This window comes from Chiloscyllium plagiosum, chromosome 23 (genome assembly GCF_004010195.1).
Source record: "Chiloscyllium plagiosum isolate BGI_BamShark_2017 chromosome 23, ASM401019v2, whole genome shotgun sequence".
Classification (NCBI taxonomy): domain Eukaryota; kingdom Metazoa; phylum Chordata; class Chondrichthyes; order Orectolobiformes; family Hemiscylliidae; genus Chiloscyllium; species Chiloscyllium plagiosum.
Genome location: NC_057732.1, coordinates 33,661,216 through 33,681,164, shown reverse-complemented (window position 1 = coordinate 33,681,164; position 19,949 = coordinate 33,661,216). Strand labels below are relative to the sequence as shown.

Genomic DNA, 19,949 nt, shown 5'->3' with positions numbered 1-19,949 from the left:
TTTCCACCTATCCACTCCACCCTCTCCTCCGTGACCGATCACCTTCATCTCCTCCCCCACTCACCTATTGTACTCTATGCTACTTTCTCCCCAGCCCCACCCTCCTCTAGCTTATCTCTCCACGCTTCAGGCTCTCTGCCTTTATTTCTGATGAAGGGCATTTGCCCGAAACGTCGATTTTGCTGCTCGCCGGATGCTGCCTGAATTGCTGTGCTCTTCCAGCACCACTGATCCAGCACCTAACACTATGGGCAATTTAGCATGACCAATTTACCTGACCTGCACATATTTGGATTGTGGGCGAAAACTGGAGCACCCGGTGGAAACCCACGCAGACATGGGGAGAATGTGCAAAATTCACACAGACAGTTGCCCGAGGCTGGAATTGAACCTGGGACCCTGGTGCTGTGAGGCAGTAGTGCTAACCACTGAACCACAGTTCTATCAATGTCGTTAGTACCAATGTGGACAGTGTTAATAGAGTTCTCCCCTCCCTCTCCAAGTTCCTTTCCTGCTCTGAAAAGATATCCTTAACCCTGGCACAAGCAAGCAACACTGCCTTCAGGACTTGCATTCACTGCTGAAGAGAACGGCATTCACCTCTCTGTTTATGGGTGCCATAGTCAGTTTGCTCATCCTCCTTGTAATCCTCAGTGTTATCCACATAGCTTGTTTTGGTGCGTAACTTCGCACGCCCCCCCCCCCCCCCCCCAACCCCCGCTCCCCAATCAGCAACAAAGTTTCAAGAGGCAAGCAAGACGCAGGCAAGAAACAGATCTATTCTTTTTCAAGGAACAACCAATTAAAGCAGGGAGAGGCCAAAGATCTTCCCCGAATCTGGCTTTGACGTGAGAACCCAATCATTCCATTAATCTATGGTTCAGATTGGTAAGAGAGATCAATGGCACACTCTGATTTTTTTTACTGTGAAATACAGCATTTTTATATATTTTGTGTTACAGTAATTACATACAAGGTGGTCACTGTGTCCTTCCCCTTATAATGTACATTCAATCTTGTGAAACACATAATCAATGATGGGAATTCCAATGGACATGCCCGGTTCCCATGATCTCATGGTATTTAACAGACATTGTAATCCCCAGATCTTGAAATCTTTTTATGGATCCTATTTATTCATGTTCCAAATTTACTGGTTATACTCTTTTGGTCCTGTCTCAGACTTGCTTATCTCTAAGGATGGCATGAATTCTGGTATTTATTATATTCCATGTGCTAGCTCCATCGAATTCTGTTATTCCTCTTAATGTTTTCCACTGCCCCATATATACATTATATATATAAAAATACAAAAGACAGTTGGTTCTAACTAACTGCTATAAGATTCAGAGTATTAATTCCTATAATGAAGTTAGTTGTACATTTTAGCTAATAAGTTGCGAGCAATCTATTTTATTGAGGACATGGTAGACATCTTTTTTAGAGATAAGGAAAGTGTTTCCTGAAACTAATTAACTTTCATATTTAAGTTTAAATATTTTTCCCCTAATGCTTCTATTATACCTTGGTTATTTATGTTTATCTATAATTATGTTGGAATCTAGCTCTCTGATTATCTGAAGAGTCTTCAACTAGAACCTATTTCTTAATATTGTGAATAACTTCAAAGAAATGACTGATTATTACAAAATAAATTTAGCTGTTGTTTTCATAAATGCATAATGAGTTAGGCTGACTGCCTCATGGACTGATATTTACACCCCTTGTTCTAACTGGTACTGTTCACCAAATGGGACAACATTCTTTCATTAATGGAATCAATCACTTGTATTTTAATGAACTTGTGTCTATCCTTAGACATCGTCTTATTAAACTGTCTCAGATGACTGCGTAGGACCTCCCATTTGCTTTGGAGTAGTCCTGTTGAAAAGTACAATTATGTTTCACTTAATGCTAGAGCAGGCTGTTTAATTCTGTTTAACCTTTGTCGGCCATTTTGTGTCTTTTAAATATGGGCAGCCCTTAGAGCTTGTAAGAACCTTATAGCTCAAGGTTTGCATAAATACCTTATAGCTATGGGACAATTGCAGAGGCTGAAGCCCCTTAAATACAAACCCCTGAGTCCCCATATCTGCCTGCAGTCACACCCTCCTGTCCCTGATCACAGACCATATTTAAAATACCTAGACTGAAGGGAGTGCTATAACTGTCTCAAAATAACCAAGTAAGTTTCCCTCTCCCTGATATGATACACTGTCATCAGCTTGAACTTCAACTCCTCATCTCAAACCTGCAAACAGTTGCTACAGATGTGTTCAATCTGGAATGCCTTGGCATGCTGCAGCAGTAGCACAACACCAGTCCTGCCAATACTGTTGTATTTTATTTATTTTTTCATCAATTACTCGAGGTTGTCTGCTTTTTAACTTTATTGTACTTTTTCTAATGAAACAGAACACCAGTATCTATCTTATACTTAACAAGCTATTATTAAAAAAAGAGAATCAAAAACAAACTAGAGACCTAACACAAACTTACTTTTACTTTAAAGATTAGAAATATTTACTGCCAACCAGCATCTTTCCCTGGCCTTGTGCCTTATCATGTTACCTACTACAAGTAGGCCTGCAATCTGCTCCTTTTATTCTCTACAATTCACCCACAGCTGTGAAGAGTTTATTTCTCAGCTATACTCACCCGGCCTTTATCTTATTCAGACAAAGTCTCTGCTCACATAGATTGTACTCTTTTTCACTGCCACAGATGATTGTGGTTGTTTGAGGTCAGTCATGTCAGCCACTGGACATCACTGCAGTAATTTCTCAGCCTAGATATTTTCTAATCAATCTGTTAGGCAATGTTATTACACACCTCTGGAGCAGTTAGAAACTGAACCTGGATATCTTGGCCAGTTGGTGTGTTTAATAGCAACAAAGACCTGGTGTGACCTGAAGAGAAGCTAAATGGCTTAAATTATGAAGTCTACACACTCGGTTGAAAGTTTGGAGCTTGATAATGGGCAATTCTCCAAATAATTCAGAGTATAATATTTCAAAAGTATGTAACATAGTGATCATTTATTGGGCTAAAAATTTCAAGATGATCAGTAATTTGAAAGTTGAAGTCAGTTTTTATAAATATAAACAAGATAGTTTGAAGGATAAACATGGAGAGAGAATTAACATTGTCAAAATATGTAAAAGGAAGTTGTATTAATAGAAGATATATTTCTCTCGTCATAAAGCAATATGTACAAGAACGCAGTAATTTAAGACATTTCCTTTTATTAATGGTAAATAATTGTGTGTAGTATTATCATACACTAATTTCTTACACACCATTTGTAAATGTTCACTATGTAATAGGTGTTTCTAGACAATGAAACGGATGACTATCAGACTATACGTATAATTCCAAACAGCAAGGTGAACAGTGACCTTATTTTTAGTGCAAAAAGAGACTTCCTGTACGTGATGACTGAGAGAAAGGTAATATGTAGTTTTATCTTCTAATATTTTTATTTGATCTGCACTTTTGTTATAGAGTCATAGAGATGTACAGCATGGAAACAGACCCTTCTGTCCAACCCGTCCATGCTGACCAGATATCCCAACTCAATCTAGTCCCACCTGCCAGCACCCGGCTCATATCCCTCCAAACCCTTCCTATCATATACCCATCCAAATGCCTTTTAAATGTTGCAATTGTACCAGCCTCCACCACTTCCTCTGGTAACTCATTCCATGCACGTACCACCCTCTGTGTGAAAAGGTTGCCCCTTAGGTCTCTTTTATATCTTTCCCTTCTCACCCTAAACCTATGCCCTCTAGTTCTGGACTCCCCAACCCTTCAAAAACAAAAAAAATGTCTGAAAATTGTATCATGGTATCTGTCTGTTTCTAGTGTTGTGGAAATATAGAAGATAGGAGCAGGTGGAGGCCATTCGGCCTTTCGAGCTAACTCCATCATTCATCACGATCATGGCTGTTCATCCAACTCAGCAGCCTAATCCTGCTTTCTCCTCATACCTTTTGATACCATTTGCCCCAAGTGCTATATTTAGCTGTCTCTTGAATATATTCAATGTTTTGGCATCAAGTACATCCTGTGGTAATGAATTCCACAGGCTTATCACTCTTTGGGTGAAGAAATATCTCCTCATCTCCATCCATCCTGAATCCTCAGACTGTGACCCCTGGTTCTGGATGCACATGCCATTGAAACGTCCTCCCTGCATCTACCCTGTCTAGTCCTTCATAAGCGTTGATGAAATCCCCCCTCACTCGTCTGAACTCCACTGAAAACAATCCTAACCTGGTTAATCTCTCCTCTTACATCAGTCCCGCCATCCCCAGAATCAGCCTTTGCTGCACTCACTCGAGCGCAAGAGCATCCTTCCTCAGAAAAGGAGACCAAAACTGTACACAGGACGTGTTCAGTCTGAAGCCATTAGCAAGAGAAATAAGAAACCCAGTGCACTACCAGAAAGAAGAACCCTAATATGATAATGTTTTAGTAGAATTCCTCAAGCCCGTGGTTGGTTACTCTATATGTCCCAAACGATTTCGGTTATTGACACCTTATGAGGGAGATTAAATGTCATGAACCTCCGAGCAGATGATTTATGAATAGTACGGTACAGCATGTAATGTAGTGTTTTCTTAGCACAGGCTGCACCTTTGCATCTTGCTTTCAATGGATTAAATGAAATATGAAGAGAAACTGCCTACATTTACTTGCAACTGTGTAAATATCATGATTCTTTCCAAGTCACCACTTGGGTGCAAATTGATGCAAAGTAAAATTAACGGCTGTTTAAAGATGTTGCAATGACTGGTAGTTCTGTATAACAATTTCTGCATTGTCGAATGTGGACAATTTCATTTGTTTCTTGTTGAATACTTACATTTCAGATCACTCGTCTGCCAGTAGAAGAATGCAACAGCTACAAAAGTTGTGATTCTTGCATTGCATCTAGAGATCCTTATTGTGGTTGGTGTGTAATAGAAGGAATGTAAGTTCTGCATTTTGGAAGTTTTTGAATGTTGCTTTCAAGATAGTATTAGGATCCTTTATCAATCTTTTGGATTAGACTCCCAGTGAAATGATGGAAGCAGTTAGCCTTGATTCTGTTAAATGCAAATCTTATGGATTTCTTGCAGAAGTAGGAGAATGCTTCTATGGAGGTTAAATGCCAACACAAAAGTATCTATTTCACTGTAATTTCTAACTAATAATTTGCACTTCTGATCTATAAATGCCATCTAAATCCTGGAACATATATTCCTGTTCACATTATATATCTTTCTTAAAACAAATTATATTCAAGCTGCCAGGTGTAGGAAAGATCTAATGATTGCCACATTTCCCACAAGTTGATGCTTTACCTCAATGAAATTACCTATTCCATTTTTCAGCATTTTCTATTTTGCTTTCTTATAATTGCCAATCATCTTCCAAAGCACTATTTCTTGTTTATCCTGTCAATTTAGATGTGAAACAGAAATCAGATAGTGGATGAAGTTTATTAAATCCTCAGTCTTGCATTTCCTTCCTCCCTGATCTGTATAAAGACTGTATCTTTTTATTTTCTTTTTTCTTTATTTTTGTTGATGGAAATAGAAAACACATGGATTTGTGGAAGGGTTTGCTGCACTTTTAAAAGGCAAGTTACCGAAGCACGAAAATGGCATTAACACTGCAGCTTTGTCAAGCAGTGAGGGAAACTGTTTTGTAAACAGGCTAGTACCCAGGTTGTATAGAAAGTGAGATTCAGGTGGTAACAGGTTCCTGTATGGTTTATGGCATTTTGACCAGTTGTGAGCGCCTATGGTCATCAGCCTGACTATCTATGGATTTCTGGGTAGTTGAACAAATTGTACATGTGAAAAGTACTGGCACATGACTTCGGACTCCTAAAAGGGCAGGTTCTATCTTTCCAACAAAATGCATAATGGCTAAAGAAGCCAATTGATTGTCTCCAGCCAGTTGCTGTCAGCTGTTGCTTTTAACCAGCCAGTCAGAAACTTTATCATTCATGGACCATTTGCACTGTGGCTCCTGTGAACAAGTCAGAGAACCTGAAGGAAAACGTCAGGTAACTGAAGGACTTTAAGTAACAAAAAGAATGCTCCATCAATCTCACATTGATGCTGTTTAACTGTTTTCCCAAGTTTTTTTTTCCAACCTACCCATAATTTAGTTTTGACTGTATGTGTGCGCGTGCATGTTTGGGGCTGGGATTTTTTAAAAGGATTAGAGCTTTAACAAATAGTTATATGCTGATATTTGACAATTGTTTGCATGTGATTAGAATCTATTTACTGATAAGGAGTAATATTCCTTGTTAAGTACAAAAACCTGCTTTGTGTTATCTGTTAACTTGGATTTATCCAACAGGTAAACTGAGGACCTTGCAAACTTTGATCACGTTTTTAACTTTTGTGAAAACCCTGGGAATTGTGGACCTTGATTTCCAGTGCACTATTCCCAGTGAGGCCTAATACCAGTTTCCCTTTTTATTTTTTATCTACCCAGTCAATAAAACCAATCGCCTTCATATCTACTTGCTGTATCCAAACTCCTATCCCATACTCCTTTATTAGAGACAGTTGCTGGAATCCAAAGTAGACAGACAGGAGGTTAGAAGCACACAGCAAGCCAGGCAGCATCAGAAGGTGGAGAAGTCGATGTTTCGGGTACAACCCTTCTTCAGGACTGGGTTGGGTGTGGGGGGAGCTGCAGATAAAGGGGGTGGCGGGGGCAGGTTGGTGTGAAGTGAAAATAAGTGGAGACAGGTAGAGGATAAGTCACAATGAGGTGATTGCAGTCGGACGTTAGGATCCCATTAGGACTGACAACAGTAGGTCTGATTGCTGCCCAGAGTGCTTCCTGAGCACAGGGTGAACATTAGCTGTGACGCACAGTGGACTGTCAAGCCTTTGTTAGAGGCTTCTTAATCAGCTTTTAGGGGAAAAGATGAAGAGACCGCTATCCACTGGGGGAGGGTGGGGTTAAAAAGATCAGATAGAAATTAGCTCAAATGTTGACCTTGAGCTAATTCAGCAACAGAGCTGCAGAACTCTTTTGCAGATTGTCTGTTTAAGCGTTGTGTTAAACTGACTGGTTGAGTTTCATTGATAGATTGGTCAATAGGAAAAATGAATCCGATTGGTGGCAGAGAGCAGTGGTAGGGAACGGCTCACCGGGCATCATAGCCGGGTTCACGGGGGCTGACCGGACCTCCCAGTCACTGCCTGTTTCAATTCTCCCAACCACTCCCTTTCCAACATGACCATCCTTGACCACCTCCATTGCCAAAACAAACCACAGCGCCTATCAGAGGAACAACACCTTATCTTCTGCCTGGGCACCCTACAGCCCGGAGGACTCGCCATTGAGTCCTCCAATTTCAAATAACCTCTCTCCCATCCCCCTACTCCCTTCCCAGCGCCTCCCCCTCCCTGTCACCAACTGGATTCATTCTTCCCATTGACCAACCAGGTCGTACCCACTACCTGTCTTCACTTATCCCCGCTTCACCAGCCTGCCCCCGCCACCCTCTTTATCTGCAGCTCCCCCCATACCCGCCCCTAGTCTTAAAGAAGGGTTACACCCAATATGTCGACTTTTCACCACCTGATTCTGCCTGGCTCGCTGTGTTCTTCTCACTCCTTTGTAGCATTCACATTGAAACATGAACTCAGCTACTCTGTCCACCCATCGCTTGACCTGTCTTGCGTGAACAAGGGTTATTTTATTTGTCAGCGTCTGCCCTTTTTGGTTTTCTTTGTGTGTGGATCACTTATCTTTTCAAAGACATCATAGGCTTAACAAATCAGTTGAGAATCACTTCCACATTTTGTGTAAAATCAGGGAAGGGGTAAGTTCTTTCCAAGTTCTCAGCTAATAATTGTTAATTTTAAGCTGTGTACTGCATCCCAAATTTCATTCTTTGGTGGCAGGGGGTAAATAAATAAAGCAGCAACAAATTAAATCCTTCAAAAGTTAGATTTTTCCTTCCTGTTTCTACAGCAGATGATGATGAGCTGAGTTTCTCCTAGCACATAACTGAGTTGTCATCATTGTTCTTCTTTGAACCAACAAACAGCTAATGGTGTTCTCTTATATATCGAGGAGTGGGGAATAGGGCACTTGCTTACATTTTGAGGTCGAGGCTGCAGAGCCAATGTAGCCTGTTGGAGAAGGTTACCAGGGTACTTTCATTTCTACTTTTAAAAATAGACCTAATGTCAATTTCCTCTTAGGACTCAAATTGTAGATATTTTTAATCAGTCTGTCCAGACATGTCCTGACACATGTCTGGGACAGTTGTGACTTGAATCCAAACCATCTGGACCAAAGGTAGGATCACTGCCACCTCACCGCAGGAACTCTTGTAAATTATTCAAAAGCAACTGAAATTCTGTATTTCACAGTTTGTTGTCAGTCCATTCTTGTTTTATTGTAGATTTCCAGAATTACCTTTAATCTCCAGAACTATATGTTTGCATAGAATAAAATAAGATGACTTGTATTTCTGAAGGAAAATGTTTGATAGGTGCTAGTCTTTTTTCTTGCAATTTGAGAAAGACTTGTGATGCAAAGGTCAAAAGAAAGGCAGATAAATTTGGAAATAGTGGTTTAATGCTAAACTTTGACTTTAAACTGAATATGTTAGTAAAAATATTAGGAGAGCTGAGTGCCATAACTTCAAGACCCTTTGAACAAATAAATTAGTGCAAGTATTGATTTCAATGTGGTGGAGAACATAGATGATGCTAAGTTTATAGGACAGCACGGTAAATACTATTTGTAATTCCAGGCAAATTCTTGGAGTGTACTCTCATTCATTTGATGTCTTTAATCCATCTGATCAGTTGCTGCAGGAAGTTACACTGTGCAAAAGCTGCCCAGAAAGACTATTGGTTGTGGAGTCTGAACAAACAATGTCCAACAGTGATTCATGCAGACCCTCAGAACATGAGTCGAAATGCAGTTGGCCAGGTATGCTCTATTGAATGGTATGCTCTATTGAATGTAATTTTCACTTTCTAAAGTTGAATGAATGTTTCAAAGATATTGATCACTTTCTAAAGTTGAATGAATGTTTCAAAGATATTGATCAAACATTGAATATAGGAGTGCAATGTCATGCTGTGACTGTCCAGGACATTGGTGAGGCTGTTTTAGAATACTGCATACAATTCTGCTCGCCCTCCTGTAGGAAACATGATAAACTTGAGAGAGTGTAGAAAAGATTTTAAAAGATGTTGCTAGGACATAAGGATTTGAGTTATATAGAGACACTAAATAGGCTGGGTCTATTTTCCCTAGAACATTGGAGACTGAGGGGTGATCCTGTAGAGATTTTATAAAATTATGACGGGTGTGGATAGGGTTGAATAGCCAAGGTCCTTTTCCTAGGATGAGGCAAGTCCAAAATTAGAGGGCATAGGTTTAAGGTGATGGGGGAGTGGTAGAAATTTATAGAGGACTTAAGGGGCAACCTTTTCACGCAAAGGATGGCGTGTGTATGGAACAGAGGATGTGGTGGAGTTGGGTACAATTGCAACATTTAAAATGCATATAGATGGATATTTGAATAGAAAGGGTTTGGAGGGATATGGGCCAAATGCTGGCAAATGGGACTAGGTCAAACAGGGATGTCTTGTTGGCGCGGATGAGTTAGATAAAAAGATCTGTTTCCATTCTGTATGATTGTATGACTTTATTAGTTCTGTAATTCAGTTTCCATGGATGGTATGTGGATGTATATGTTAAATTCTCAATGAGTTGGTCCAGATTTTCTAAATTACTGCCAAAAATGACTAACTTGAGATCCAGTAATTGCTTCCATTCTTTCTGATAATTCTGCCAATCATCCTAATAAGTGGGTCCTAACTATGAAAGCACTGTCAAAGTTTATTCTGACCATTCTATTGGACTGAAGCCTCAAAATTCTTGATTATTTTATTTAATTTACTTCATCAGAATTTGGTTTAATTTCTTTCAAGTTCTTGATTTTGGACAGTGCCGTAAAGTTAATATCATTTGAAAATAACATTAAAGATTAAGACATTCTGAATTGATTGTTTTGAATTTTGTTATATATCTATAATACAAAATTATTTTGCATATTTGTGTTTTCATTTTCATTTATTCAGGTGCAGTTGAATATAGAGCCATTTCCTGCTTTAACAGAACAAGACCACATTGAGTGTTTTTTTAATAATTTTAAAAGTTATCGTCCAACACACTTGACAGGGTCTGTTGTTTGTGACACTCCACCTATCCATCAAATAGTTGCTACACCTCCAGGTCAAGGTGAGTGTTCCTATGGAAGTTATATGATTTTTGGCTACAATAAAGATAGAATTCAGGCTAATGTTTTAAGTTGACTTTCCTTGTTATACTTGCTTGTCATGTCACCTAATGTGAAAGAAAAAATACTTTGTTTTGTGCAACATCATTTGAAATTTTAGTCTCCTTTTGTTTGTCAGAAAATAGCTTTTGTATCTTAAGAAAGAAATGCTTGGAACATTGTTAGACTTCTGGGGGCAGAATTCAAGACAAAATTGTGTGCTGCTTTACTGAGGCAAACTGGTTACTAGGTAGGCCTCTCTAAACCCTTTTTATGATAGTGGAACAACCAACCCTCATATTTATGAACAATGAAAGCTTATACTGAAAAAAGATTTATACTTAGGAGATTTGGTACAAAGAGAAGTGGTCAGATTTGGATTTGGTAAAACTGAATGCTACAGAAAAATACAATCATGCAATGAACATTGATATCATGATAGCAGAATACGTTGAAAACATAATGGTTACACAAATATACTTCTTTTATTCATCCAGTACTGTGGAAGGAACTGTTGTTATTAAAGAGCAAGCAGAAAATGTTGAAAAGTCTCCTGAAAAAGAAAAGAACTTTGAGCAGATTGTTGGCCTGTCTTTTTTCTAATCCACTTGCTGTCAATTTCCTATTCTCTATTTTGATTTTGTTTTCCAGACTTCACACTTTTTTCCTTTTAAATCACCATTATTTGAACTTATTATTGGAATGTTCTGGTCTTAATTATGCTCATAGATGAGTATTTGACAAATTCAGAGCCAAAAGCATTAGAAAGTTGTGATTTTGAGAGAAATATTAATCGGTTTTTATCTTGAGCTGGGCAGAAAATAGCAAATGTAATGAATTTATTAGTCTCCTCACTTTAAAATGCAAGACATCAAATTGTTTTACAATGTAATGTGCATGTTCCTTTTTAAAATGTTCATCTTGTTTTAGAAGTATTGACAAGATACCAATGTGAATTTTCCTCTGTGCAGATTATCTTGATATGGAGGTGAAACTGAAGATTGTCAGTGGTGGAAAAACAATAGATTTTACAATGACCAACTACTCATTTTATGACTGTAAAGCAGCCATGACACTGTCTCCAAATATTCCGTAAGTAATTTTTCTTTGAGTAACGGATTCACAAAATTATTTAAGACATTTTATTAAAAAAGAATTGTCTTAATCTGTGTGTTGATGGAATGTTTCTCTCAACGTCTATATAATATTGTAGATCCAAATGTAAAATCAGATTTAAAATAAAAAGAGTAAGTGCAAGTATTTTAGGGTACCATCCTGATCTGTAACATCATGTAAGTAAGTACTTTCTCATATTAGTACTTTAGTAATGCATTTAGTTTGTTGAATTATTCCGTTGTCATTGTAAGACCATGCAACTAAGAGAGCAACTAAGCACTGCCCTAAAGTGGAGAAAGCTCACAGAAGGGTGGCACAGTGACTCAGTGGTTAGCACTGCTGTCTCACAGCACCAGGGTCCCAGGTTTGATTCCAGCCTTGGGCAACTGTGTGGAGTTTGCACATTCTCCCCGTGTCTACGTGGGTTTCCTCCCACAGTCTAAAGATGTGCAGGTCAGGTGAACTGATCATGCTAAATTGCCCATAGTATTTGGTGCATTAGTCAGAGGGAAATGGGTCTGGGTGACTTGTTGTGCCAAAGGGCCTGTTTCCACCCTGTAAGTAATTAAATCTAAGTTCACATGAAAATATGAGAATTTAGTTTCTTAAACTTCTTCCATCATTCTTAGTTGCATTTTTCTTATTTGTATTTGATCTACCAGCTAAACACTTTTATAAATAAGTGTATCAACAAGGGGAGTATAGTATGAAGGAGAATAGTTAATACTGACCTTGAGAGGGAATTGACAATGGAACATGAGAAAATGGGAGACTTGGAGGTAAAAGCTAGTACACAATAGAGGCACTGAATAAGATCCTCAGCTCAAAACAATTGCATGATAATAGTTCTCAATGGTTATTTGGTAGTATAATACTGAAAAAAGGCATAATTGTTTTGAAGCTTTTCATTTTGCACTCATCGGTATAGTTCACAAGAATATCTGTTGAAGGAGAAAACCAGCATTTATACTGCAGTAAATGAGACTGCTTATTGGTTGGCAAGAGAACTGTGGTGGAGGTGTTGCCGTGGAGAATGGACCTATTAATGATGATTAACAGATAACTAGCTTGTTTTAAATTTTACAATGGACAAGTTGACTCTTCCCTGAGAAATGAGCCAGCGAATGGCTGTCACTCAACAAAATACAGCTATAAAGGCTATGGGCCCTGACAACATTCCAGCAGAATCACTTAAGATTCATGCTCTAGAATTAATCATGCACTTATTTAAGCTGTTCTAGTATAGCCACAACACTGGAATTTGCCTGACAATGTGAAAAATTTGCCCAGGGTATGTCCTGTGGGTTAAAAGGCAGAACAAATTCATCCCGGCCAATACCAGCCCTATAAATCTATTTTCAATCATCATAAAAATGATGGAAGTTAAAGCATTGACAGTGCTATCAAGTGGCATTTGCACAGGAATAATCTGCTCACCGACAATCAGTTTGCATTCTCCTATGGCCACCCAACTTGAACTCCAAAATGGGACAAAAGGGTTGAACTCCAAAGATAAGGCAAGTGCGTCTGTACTTAACAACAAGGTGGCATTTAACAGAGTATGGCAAGGAGTCAGAGGAAAACTTGGGGCAATGGGAATTAGGGAAATGCTCTCCTTTTTGGAATCATAACTAGCACAAAGGAAGGTGGTTGTTGGAGGTCATTGATCTCAGCCGAGGAGTTCCTCAGGGGAGTGTAAACTCAACCATCTTCAGGTGCGCCATTGATAATCTTTCCTGCATGATGAGGTCAGAAGTGGGGATATTTCTTGATGATTACACAATGTTCAGTGTTCGTGGCTCGTCAGAAGCAGTATGTGTTCATGTGCAACATGACCTAGACAATATCCAGGCTTGGGTTCATAAGTGGCAAGGAACTTGCATGCTATACAAGTGCCAAGCAATGACCATCTCCAACAAGAGAAAAACTAATCATCACCACTTGATGTTCAGTGGTATTATCATTGCTATACCTTCTACTGTCTCACTTGATAAGTATGTCACCACTCCCTCTGCATTGCTGTGTCAAAATCCTGGAAGTCACTCTTTGGATGTCCCTACACCTAAATACTCCAGCACTTCGGGAAAGGAGCTCACCAGCACCACCTCCAGGATAATTAGAGCTATGAGTAAAGATGGGTCTAAGTCACAATGCTTGCATCACATGCATGAATAAAAAAGATGAAGTTAGTGACTCAATGATAGAAGTAAGAGTGGATGAACTCTTCAAGCCAAATGGGAGAGCACTAGACGGAGTGGATTACAAAATTAAAGTACAATGCCGATAAAACCAATTAGAAAATGAGTTAATATGATGGCATGAGCAGATTAGGGAGTGAATGTTGCTCAAGGTCCAAAAGCTATGTAATAGCTTAATGTTTCATTGGTTGCCCTGATATTTTTAAATTGTTTCTGTGGATGTGGGTGTCACCGAGGCCAGAATTTAGTCCCATTTTATTGACATCAAAAAGATGGTGGTGAGCCATCTTTGTACATACAACTGAGTAACATACTAGGCCATTTCTGTGGATCTGGAGTCACACAGATACTGGATCAGGTAAGGATGTCAGATTTCTTTCTCTGAAGAAACATACTGAGCAAACTTGGTGTTAATGACAATGTAGTAGTTACATAGCCATTTCCTGATCACTTGTACTTGCTTAAAACTTGTTGCAGCTCAAACTTTTCACAGTTCTGATAAAACGCCATCAGCTTGAAATATTGTGTTTCTCTCTTCACTAAGTTGCATGAACTGCTGAATATTTCTGGAATATTTGTTTTGGGTTTCCAGCATCTGCAATATTTTGTTTTTGTGTAGGTGTTTCTTTTTTACTTACTTATAATTCAAAGCTTCAAATTAAGAAGCTGCTGTTCTAACCAGAAACATAATAGTTGTTGAGATGTAATAATTTGTGCATATGTACGTGCATTTACTGTTTAGGTGTGACTCCTGTGTAAGGAGCAAGTGGACCTGTCACTGGGATATTTCAGAACACACTTGCAAAGATGGTCACGGGAAAGGAGATCAGTTAAATCTTGTTCAAAGTAAAATGGTAACTTTTGGTTTATTGTCTTAACTTTTCTGTAGTCAGATTTTAAAAAAATGTCATGTTACACTTGTTTTTCTATTTAGGTAACAGTTAAAGACACAATGATGTTGAGGAACAGTGCTGAACTTGGATATAAAGTGAAAATTTTCAAAATCCTGTTTGAAGCACCATGTAACAGAACTGAGCATTCCTGGTGTATTGAAGTTAAATTATATAAACAGTGGATGTCCAGGGTTAACTTTTAATTGTTTGAGCCCTTGAAGAATTAGTTATGTGACAGTACTGAAAACAAAAAGTCCTTGATCACAGTGGGCCATGCATCATCCACGGAGAGCAAGCTAATGTTTCAAGTCTAGATGACTCTTCATCAGAGCTGAAGTGAAGTATGGAGAGGGCAGCATTTATGCAATAGTGGGATGGGGGTTAGGGGTAGTTGGAATGCTGGGGGAGAAATTCTCCACAGCTCCCTGTATTAGCCATGCACCCTGACTGTATGGTGCTCCACTTTGTGCTATTAAAGGCTCAGCGATGGTGGAAGTTTTTGCCACAGCTGAGACCTCACAATGGCAGCACCATTTTTGAAACCCAAACATTGCCAACCAGGAATAGTCTTCACATTGCACAAAGCGGGAGAGGAAGGAAAAGGAAGTGCTTATGAGAGCATAGAGGTGCTACAGGTGACACTTCATTGCAAACATAAGTTCTTAAAGTTCTCATTTGTAAATGTATTGCTAGTTTACATTATTAACTGTCATTGTAACTGCAGCTACAAGAACCAAGTTATACATCTTATCATAGAATCCTATCTAAGGGAATGCTGCTCTTAATGCCCAGCAAGGTATAACGTCATCTTATTGTTCAATGTGGGAAGATCACATTCTAGAAAGACTTCAAATAGTTGAAAATGTTTATCTTAATTCAGTCAGAATAAAAATGAAAGACAAAAACAAAGAAAAACTGCATTTTTTTTCTGAGAACAGTTAGGGACTGCTTGCAATTTGTGAAACAACAAATATACACTGCTGTCAAATCTGAATACTGTAATTGAAACCCAGTGTCAGTTAAGTTCTGTCTAGCTTATTGTGCTTGGTGCTGCAGCTCTATATCATGCAGAAGGTAATGGTGTGTTTCATTGTGCAGAGCACAGCATATAAGGATTATGAGGTTTATTCTGCCTGAACTGTACTGCCAGTCCCCTCCACACTGACCCTTATCTTCAGCAGCTCTTTCATCTGTTCTACATTGGCCAGGTTGAAGGATAGGCTGCATTGTGTTTACATTTGGCCTCAGTCAGAGGGTTGCTTTAAGAAGTCATCATTTATGGTTGCAGAGGGCATCCTATGTCTCTCAGTAACCACCTTTGTAAGCCTTCTGACCTTTGAAATGAAGCAGGGACATTGGAGCTCTCAAAGATGTAGCTGACAGTTTATGTAGCACAGTCTTCTAAGATGCACATTGATGAGGTCTGCTGCACTATGAAATGGCAGTTTAAAGCACCCTAAACACATGCATTACATCCTGAACCTAGGGGAAGACAGCCAGGTTGTACAAGCGTGTTGCCTTGACTGCAGCACTTAGTAAACATCAAGAAACAAGATGGCAGAGTTTAAACTGTTGCAAATTGCATCTGTAACAACCTTTAATATATTTGAGTTGAGAATTAAGAGATCTAACACAGCTCTCCAGTAGATTCTTAGGAGTAGTTAGTTGCATAAAAAGTTAATGCAGCTGTCACCTTGATGGCCATCCACCCGTTCAGCTCAGGTCCCCCTCCAACAATTGCAGAGTTCTGTGATGGTGTCCTGGGACATCCTAAGTGAGTAGTGACAATGAGTCTCACTCATTTGGAGAAAACAATATCGAGGACTGAACACTTTGGGTTTTCTGTACCTCCTCTGTGTTCAGAGGGGATCTCTAGCTGTGATCTCTACATGTGGAGACTGTTCAGCAGCTGTTGGAGGTTATTGTTGATGCATCTGTTGCTCTTCAATTTCTCTGTGTCTTTGTTGAAGCACAGCGACAGTAACAATGACCCCTGCTGTGGCTAGATCCATTGGTCGCAGTTCCAATGATCCTACATGGGGAACATCAGAAACAGAACAATTTTTTTAGTAATGTGAACTGTCAGTATTCATACCATGTCTAAATAACAGTTCAGCCTAGTCTTTAGTACAGTGGGATGTGGAGAGATTTGACAAAGAGGGCCATGGAATGCTTCTACGTGGATCTTGACAAGGGACTTCAATTCTGAGATATATAGCACAAGCCATGACACACAAATACAGTAGGAGATTGTGGATGTTTTGTGATTACTGATATCAACCCCCAAGAATGGCAATATTGCATATAAGAAGAGCATGTTGACAAGTGCATACCATTTAAGGTGTGCAGAAATCATCTCTATTAACCTTGCGCAAGTTCTGATATCTTGAACTGTCTTTGTGAATTGTGCTGCATAGTTTACACTTTTAAGATCACCTCTGATTACTTTAGCTTCAGAGATGACTAGCTTCAATCTGTAATGACCAGTGACATAATCAAGATTGCTTGTGGCCAGGACTTGTATCCCTCACAGTTGGATATTTGGTAACCCTAACCCTATGCATTTCACATACAGGCAACTACGATTACAGTTGACTTCAACAGGTACTGTGTAAGTGCCTGCTCAATGCAACTAGTCCTTGACTAGCCTCGCAAGTAGAGCCAATGTGCCCAAACATGAAAAAAAGGCATTTATGCTGCCCACTCCTATGTGGTTGCAGCCATTTTCTATTTCATTGCACATTTATGATTCACATGAGGATGGGTAGCAGTGCAGTTTGTACTTGATTGTGACCCACAGGCTGAGCCTGGTAATCAATTTTATCTTTGATAGTCATCATTATTCACATCTGTGATAACTCCTGGAGTAATGAGGCTTGATTTCCAGTGCAGCATTCCTGCTAAAGCCATGATAGCTTAGATAAATAAAGGAGTCTGTAGCTCATTCTTCCACCCTCAACAGCAGACCCTAAATTATAACAGTCAGACATTAAAATGTGTTCTTTTATGGGGCAAAATCTTATCAATAAGCGTATTGAGTATTGGAATATTGCAAATTTGATCAGTTGTACAGTCATGACCTCAGGGTGATCCAAAGACTTTGTTGCCAATTACTACCAAGGTCAGGATACATTGCCACAAAAACCTGTAGTTTTAATCATTGAAAAGTTCAAGTGGGAGATGACAACTTTTGTGTCACAGGATCAAAAATAAAAGGATAAAAAGGCTACCAATCTAACAGCGTGGAAAATGGAGCAAATGGATAGTCAAGAATAGCCTACTGCAGTTAACTACAATAAGTTAATCATGTTGAATGTAGGACAAGAGATTTTGAATGTATTTAAAGAGACTAAGCAAATTTGAGTTGAGAAGAAATTTCTCTTCAGACTTCAGCGCCACTAGCGCATTCCCAGAAAATATTATTGAGGCCATATTAGTAAGACTGAAATAGGGTTTGAAGTTAAGGCTATGAATAAATGCAGATGATCAAGTACTGGCCAAGATAAAACTACTTAGAAACAAAGTGTAAATATTATGAAATTTGCTATGACTCATTGACGATAGGAAGAAAAATCTCAAATTTTGATTCCAATTAAGTTCCTTTATTGAAATGGTTGTGTCTGGTATGTGGAAGTAGAAGTGTAATGTGGACTTTTATTTCTCAATTTCTTCTTAGATACATTAATGAGAAAATCACTATGTAGTCATTTTTATTCCATTGAAACAATTACTTTAATATGTGGGAATGTTGAGAGTAGATAGCATTGAAGGGCGGCTTTTAAATTTGCTTGATATAAAACTGTTTATTTTGTGTATCTCAATTTGTTTGGTCTCTTTCCAGGCAGAAGACTGTCCACGTTTTGAAAATGCATTACCACTGTTAATTCCGGTGAATGCAACTGCTAATATTTCATTTCATGGGAAGAATTTAAACTTCTACCTGGTAAGTGCAAGAAGAAAGTTTTTATTAGTCATAAAATAAAAGGCAGATTCTTTATTTTTTTTCTATTTTTTGCCTTACTACAGAAAAAGAAGCTAGTAATTGTTGACAACTTAGTGGAGAGGATTCTTGGTGTGAGCAGGGATCCACCAGATATGTTTTTCAGTGAAAATTTTAAGGTTAGTAATTCAATTGGATGTAATTCTTCAGTTGTACTGTTTTATAACATTGCATACTTTTAAAAGCTTGCAGACTGGTCCAAGTCATATGAAAATGCAGCAATCCTCATTGACATTTAGCATTTTGTGAAGTTCTATGTACAAAGCAATTGCTGATTTCTGTCCACTTAATTATTAGAACCATTGTTAAATGTAGGTTCATATTTTAAAATCCTAATTTACGTAATTAATTTTCTGCTCACTTTTGAAGACTTATAATAGAAAATGCTGTTCCTTTAATTTGGTATATTTATTAATGTTTCTAATAAAATTGCTTATAGGACACAATAATTAGAAATGTTACTGATGAGGAAGTGTCTTTGACACAAATGTTTATTCTAGCTTCCAATTCATAAGGGTAGGGAGCATTTTATTGAGACAGGAGCGAGATTACTTTGCAACCTAACCAACGTATTTTGGAAGGCTGCCGATTAACTTGTTAGTGTCTGTTTTGTGTTTTGCAAACATAATTCTCATGGTGGGGAGCCAGTTCATAGTCACCAACAGATGTGTCTGATGTGTCCGCTGCCTATTTCCAAATGTTTAATTGTCAAATAAAACGGGGGCCAGTTTCAGGACCCTACAGTCTCATTTGGCAGAATCAATGCAGAGTATGCATTACACAATCTCACCATTTCACCAGTAATCCTTAAACAAACCAAAGTCAAATATTTATTTTATTATGATAGCAGAAGGAACAGGTATGTAATGAGTAACTGCCGACCCAGTGGTTGCAGCCCTTCATTTTGCCCTGCATTTTCTGTCAAGGATTGGATCAGGTATGAGAACAATTTCTCAGCCATTGCTCCAGGATGAGTTAGTTCTCCATATCTGATTTTGTTCTTTGTCCAGATGGGAGAACAAATTGTTTCACCACATCTTAAGAAATTACTGTAGTGACATAGGAGAGAAGGATAGGAATTCCTCTACTATTATTATCTATTTGCTTCATGTATTCAGGTAAACATTCCTCTCTTTATCATATGAAATTAGCATGTATAGTAGTTGAATTGCTTCCCTTGAGTGGCATTGATTTAGGGTGCTCAGTCATTCATTCTTGGAACGACACACTGAATACCAGCAATGATCTTTTCAAGGAGCAGAGGGATTAGTTATTAATCCTTGAATAAGCGTCTGGTTATATGAAAAACATTTACATCAACTGTAGTGTTTTGGAAAGCTGCCCAGAGAGTCCAAATTACATTCATTGATAAATATTTAGTTTGTGCATTACGACTGGACATATTAAAGGATTGAATG

General features: G+C 38.6%; 1 protein-coding gene across 7 annotated transcripts in view; it reads left to right on the top strand.

Moving 5' to 3' along the window:
- The window catches only part of LOC122561761 (plexin-B2-like), a 261,412-nt gene that overhangs the window by 191,099 nt on the left and 50,364 nt on the right, over positions 1 to 19,949 (top strand). For all 7 annotated transcript variants that reach the window (XM_043713877.1, XM_043713876.1, XM_043713879.1 and 4 more), the window contains 8 exons: positions 3,327 to 3,449; positions 4,875 to 4,975; positions 8,841 to 8,967; positions 10,128 to 10,287; positions 11,296 to 11,416; positions 14,381 to 14,492; positions 18,373 to 18,474; positions 18,558 to 18,650. In XM_043713877.1, coding sequence (XP_043569812.1) covers positions 3,327 to 3,449; positions 4,875 to 4,975; positions 8,841 to 8,967; positions 10,128 to 10,287; positions 11,296 to 11,416; positions 14,381 to 14,492; positions 18,373 to 18,474; positions 18,558 to 18,650 — 939 coding nt within the window. The remainder of the gene's footprint in view (positions 1 to 3,326; positions 3,450 to 4,874; positions 4,976 to 8,840; positions 8,968 to 10,127; positions 10,288 to 11,295; positions 11,417 to 14,380; positions 14,493 to 18,372; positions 18,475 to 18,557; positions 18,651 to 19,949) is intronic.